This window comes from Rhinolophus sinicus, linkage group LG03 (genome assembly GCF_036562045.2).
Source record: "Rhinolophus sinicus isolate RSC01 linkage group LG03, ASM3656204v1, whole genome shotgun sequence".
NCBI classification, from domain to species: Eukaryota; Metazoa; Chordata; class Mammalia; order Chiroptera; family Rhinolophidae; genus Rhinolophus; species Rhinolophus sinicus.
The window spans coordinates 3,510-9,538 of NC_133753.1; the positions used below are offsets into that span (position 1 = coordinate 3,510).

The 6,029-nt window shown below is 42.6% G+C and overlaps 1 gene segment (V, D, J or C); it reads right to left on the minus strand.

Annotated features, from left to right (window-relative positions):
- Nucleotides 1–1,551: 1,551 nt before the first annotated feature.
- Nucleotides 1,552–6,029, minus strand: part of LOC109439821 (immunoglobulin heavy variable 4-30-2) — a 12,460-nt gene continuing 7,982 nt past the window's right edge. Inside the window, 1 exon segment of the V gene segment in view lies at nucleotides 1,552–1,631. Coding sequence covers nucleotides 1,552–1,631 — 80 coding nt within the window.

Consider the following 6,029-nt stretch of genomic DNA (forward strand, 5'->3'; position numbering starts at 1 on the left):
GGGACAGGCTTCATTGACCTTTAACCTATGTTACAAAGGGCCAGCAGTCAGCACAACCCAGCCCTGGACATCAGAATAGACAGTGGGGAACGAGGAAGCTGCAGGTCATTGAGTCATGATGACACCTGTAGTCACCAGTGACCCCACAGCCGACACCACATGTCCCTGACGTCCATCAGAAAGGGATGGGGGGCCCCAGTCTTCAGACCAGGATGTGGGCTTCCTGGGACCTACAGATGATTGACATGGAGACAAAGATCTGTCTGCAGCCCTTCTCAGGATGCTCCAGAATCCAACCCTGCCAAAGTGTTCTGTTATTTTAGTTACTATAGAAGAGTTTCTGAAAGTGGGAAGAGACTTGTGATGTGGCTACAATAATCAAGCCTGTGTGGCATTGGTGGAGGGAGACAACATCAATGGAGCAGAATACGTGGGACCTTGGATAAGCCAAGGGTTTCCTGATATGACACACAAATCATGGACCTTAGAAAAGCAATATGCTGATTTCTATCCAAATAAAAAAGTTTGATACTTAGAATTTTATTCAAGAAAATATATGCTGCACATTACACACTATAATAAGATAAATATCTTATGAAGCAGAGGAAAGACTATTTACTGCTTAACAAGAAGTGAGAGAAACCACAGTATAAATGACCAACATCTCTAATGAGGAGCCTTCAAGCCTGACTGTGCAGGGAGGCAGTTACTTAGACAACAATGAAGTCATATGAGCTCAAAAGAATAAGGGTGGGAAGGACTGTTTGTGTTTCTGATAGAGTCACAAGGAAGCTGACATCGAAATTTTATTTTATTTGAATTTTTCTCTATGAACATTTGGGAACTGTGAATACATTTAATGTGTTGGGTGTAATAATGTGTCTGCACAAAATGCTAAAAACTTTAATAATTATTACAAATCTCCATAAGTTTTGAAATCTGGTGATCTACTCACAAAACTATGGCTTTTCTTTGTCCCTTTTCAGTGTATCTTATAGACCAAGTGCTCTTTCATTCCAGGCTCAGAGGCTGTACGAATCAAAGAGAGAGACCCTACTGGGCCCCATAAGGACCAGGGAGCCTGACTCAGTCCCTCCCCACTTATAGGAACAGGCTGCCCCACATGCAAATTTCTCCTCAGGCTCCAGGGTAAAACCCTCCTGGGGCTGTGAGCTCCCAGCTCTCTCCTCACACAGGCTGAGGTCTCTGGGGAAGGCAGAGCTGTGGTCTAGAAGAAGATGACACTGCTGGGTCTTCTCCTGTGCCTGGTGACAGCCCCCCAAGGTGAGGGTCTCAGGTGTCAGACACGGGTCTGTGGGATGGATGTGACTGCAGGTGAGTGACAAACTGATTCTCCTTGTCCCCAGGTGTCCTGTCCCAGGTGCAGCTGCAGGAGTCGGCCCAGGACTGGTGAAGCCCTCAGACCCTGTCCCTCACCTGCGCTGTCTCTGGATTCTCCATCACAACCTTACTGCTGAGCTGGATCCGCAGCCCCGGGAAGGGACTGGAGTGGATCCATGTTATGTGATGGGAGCACATACAGCCCGTCCCTCAAGAGCCGCACTCCATCTCCAGAGACACATCCAAGAACCAGTTCTCCTGCAGCTGAGCTGACCACGAGGACAGTATTACTGGAGGGACACAGTGAGGGGAAGTCAGTGTGAGCCCAGACACAAACCTCCTTGCAGGGGACAGGGAGCTGGGCTGTGCCAGGACACCAGGGGCGCTCAGGACACCAGGGGCGCTGAAGGGAGCTCAGGACCAGGCGCTCAAGAGACAGGGAGCAGGTGTGCACCTTGGTGGGGAAGGGGCTCTTTATTTGGAGCAAGGATTTCCTCTCAAAGCGCTCAGCAGCCCCAAGGGACAACACTTTCTTCTCTGTGGCTTGTTTTCTCATATTCTCACTGCAGACAAGTGAAACACGGACATTGCCTGTTTGCAGATGACATATCAGTGACTGAGGACAACCTCTTCACCAAGTTACTGTGTATCATCTAATTATTTCTTGATAAAGTGACCACCCTGAAGACTCACCTCTTCCCTGTGGCTGGGAAACACTTTACACAAAGACAGACACCAGCAAAGTCCAGGTCCCTGTGAAGTGGGCTCAGGCTCTCTGCCCCCCACATGCCCACGGTGTCCCCACATGGGCCCTTCGTTCCCACAGGCACACCTGGCTATGTTCAGCCCCCAGGACCTCCACCCCCACAGTCTGTGTCCTCCCTACATCTCGTTAACCTCTCATTCCTCATTTACTTGGGTGGAAGTTGAAAGCCACCCCAACATCACCTTCTGTCACCTGCTGTCCTAATTCTCACTCACTCTGTCCTTGACCCTGAGCTCCATGGGGTTGGAGCTCTGCTCAACTCACAGCTTTCCCCACAGTACCCGTCACAGAAGGGAGGTCCAGTAAATACATGGGATTCACGTGCCCCCTCATCATCCTCTAATCCATCTAACATGTGTGTCCACTTGTGGACACCCCAGGACAGGTTACACTCACTGTGTCTGAAGGGGGCCCTGCTGAGCCCACACGTCTTGGGAACACATGACTCATGGTGACACAGGCACTATTGCAGGACAGGCCTGTGTCAGGTGGGGACACAGCTGGCTGCTGACCTCCAGGCACCACTAACAAGTCAGAAGCTTTATGACACAGGACATCCCAATGGGCCACATTTAGAGAGAATCATGGTGGACACCTCATGGGTGGCTCTGTCAAGACACTGGTCAGGGAGCACAGTGGGTGTGTTGGTCACTTCTCTTGTCACAGTGACCAGTCCATGTGCAGAGTCAGATATTTGTGAGCTACAGTTGTGGGAAAGACGTGAAGTAGGACTGACAGGGAACCCACCACTGAAAGATTGTTTAGGACATTGAATTAAAATTATAGCAAAGGCTTGTGAGCTGAGTGTACTTAAGGAGTTGTACAAACAATAGTGAAGAATTGAGTATTACTCTCAGTACATATTTTTTAAATATTGTTTTCTCACTTTATATTCACTCACATTCTCTGAAAGTTTCTATCAATTTGATTGTAGAATTAAATAAGCTACAAAAATGAACATAGAGGGTGCCAAAAAATATATACACATTTTAAGAAAGAAAAGTATTAAAATTGTGATACTCAACATATACCAATAACAAAAGATGAATACAAGTCATGTGTGTACATTTTGGTACCCCATATATCAAACCAAACAGCTATCTTCAAATTATTAATTAAAAAGGAACTGTGAGTGCTAAAGGTGTTCTCATCATCTGTCTTCATATCCTCTTCTTTGAGCAAAACTGACCTTAGATGTCAGTCTTTCATCCAAACTCTTTGATGGAAGGAAAGAATCATGATAATGTGCCTGCCTCATGCCCTGTGTGGCTCAGCGTGACCACCAGGGGACAGGTCACATCCAGATCCTGCACCAGGACACCTGGTGGATGAGTCCAATTTGGTATCACAAGGAGACAATCTGTTCTTCCAGAATGAGGCTAAAGTGTGGAATTTTGAAGCATTCATTGAAGAAACTGAAAAACAGGATTTGTGCATTACTGAGAGTGTGCTGTGCTCTTAGTGTCCAGTGCAACACAGGCAGTGACACAGAATCTTGCAGATTTCAATGTACAATTCTGTATTACATCATCTATAAATCCCATTGTGTTCACCAGGTCAGTTCTCCTTCCATCACCATATATTGATCCCCTTACCCTCATCTCCCACATACCCTCAACCACTAAACTATTGTCTGTGTCTGAGTTTCTGTTTCTCATTTGTTTGTCTTGTTCTTTTGTTGTTTTTGGTTTATATACCACATATCAGTGAAATCACATGGTTCTCTGCTTTTCTGTCTGACTTATTTCACTCATTACACTCTCAAGATCCATCCATGTTGTCACAAATGTTCCTATATCATCTTTCTTACACTTGAATAGTATTCCATTTGTATATATACCACAACTTCTTTATCCATTCATTTAGAAGGACATTTGGTTGTTTCCATGTCTTGTACTAAACAAAGCTGCAATGAACATTGGAGCACACGTGTTTATCTAAATGTTTTCAGATTTTTGGTAGATACCCAGGACAGGGATTGCTGGGTCCATGGTAATTCTATTCGTGTGAGGAACCTCACACTGCCTTCCATGCAGCTGCACCAGTCTGCATTCCACCAACAGTGAGGGTTCCTTTTCTCACAGCCTCTCCAACATTTGTTACTGTGTCTTGTTGAGGATAGCCATTCTGACTGGGTGAGGTGATATCTCATGTGGTTTTGATTTGCATTTCTCTGATGATTAGTGATGTTGAGCATTTTTTCATATGACTGTGCCATTTGTATGTCCTCTTTGGAAATGTCTCTTCAGGTCCTCTGCCCATTTTCAATTGGGTGTTTGTTTTTGTTGTTGACTTTCATGAGTTCCTTGTATATTCTGGATATTAGCCTTATCGGAGGCACTATTTGCAAAAATCTTCTCCCATTCAGTTGGTGGCCTCTTTATTTTTCATGGTTTCTTTTTCTGTGCAGAAGCTAAGTTTCATATGGTCCCATTCGTTTATTTTAGCACTTCCATTGCCTTTGAGTCTCATAAAATGCTCTTTGAACCCAAGGTCCATAAGTTTAGTACCTATGTTTTCTCTATGCAGTTTATTGTGTCAGGTCTTATGCTTAAGTCTTTGATCCATTTTGAATTAACTTTGGTACATGGTGACAAATAGCAGTCCAGTTTCATTCTTTTTATACTTCCAATTCTCAGCACCATTTATTGAAGAGGCTGTCTTTCCTCCATTGTATGTTTTTGCTTCTTTGTCAAAAATCTGTCCATATTATGTGGACTGGGGTCTCAATTCTATTCCATTGGTCTGTATGTCTGTTTTCTGCAGTACCATGCTTTTGATTATTGTAGCCCTGTAGTACAAACTAGTCAGGAAGTGTGATACCTCCATTATTGTTCCTTAAGATTGCTTTGGCTATTAGGGTCTTTTGTGGTTCCAAACAAATGTGATCATTTTTGTTCTATTTCTTTAAAATATGCCATTGGTTTTGATGGGGGTTGCATGAATCTGTATGTTGCTTTGGGTAATATGGCCATTTTAACTATTTGATTCTTCAATCCATGAGCCTGAATGTCTTTCCATTTCTTTGTGTATTCTTCAATTTATTTCAAAAATGTCTTATAGTTTTCAGCATATAGGTCTTTCATCCTTGGTTAAGTTTATTCTAGGTATTTTATTATTTTGCCTGGCAAAAGGAATTGTTTTGTATTTCTTTTCTAAGATTTGTTGTTAATATAGGAAAGCAATGGACTTTTATGCGTTGATTTTGTAGCAACTTTACTGTATTGTTGATTGTTTCTAATAGCTTTTGGTGGAGTCTTTGGGTTTTCATAGCATCATGTCATCTGCAAAAGTGATAATTCAACTTCTTCATTCCCAATTTGGATGCCTTTATTTCTTTCTCTTGCCTGATTGCTCTGGCAAGACTTTAACCTATGTTGAAAAGCAGAGGTGATAGGGATAGTCCTGTCGTGTTCTGGAACGAGAGCAAAGGGCTTCATTTTTCACCATTAATTATGAATTAGCAGAGGGCTTGCCATATATGACCTTTATTATGTTAAGGTATTTTCCTCTATATTTTATTAAGTGTTTTTAATCATAAATGGATGTTGTATCTTTTCAAATGCTTTTTCTGCATCAATTGATATGTCATATGATTTTGTCCTTTATTTTGTTTATATGATGTATCACATTGATGGATTCTGATGTTGAACCATATCCTGAATGAACACTTGGTCGTGATGAATAATCTTTTTAATGCATTGTTGTATTTGATTGCTAATTTTACTTAGGATTTTGCATGTATTCATCAGAGATATTGGTCTGTAGTTTTCTTTTTGTGCTGTCCTTACCAGGTTTTGGTATCAGGGTAATGTTGGCCTCATAAAATGAGTTAGAGTATTGTCTCTTCTTCATTTTTTTGCAGAGTTTGAGCAGGATTGGTATTAGATCCTCTTTGGGGTTTGTAGAATTCACTAGTGAA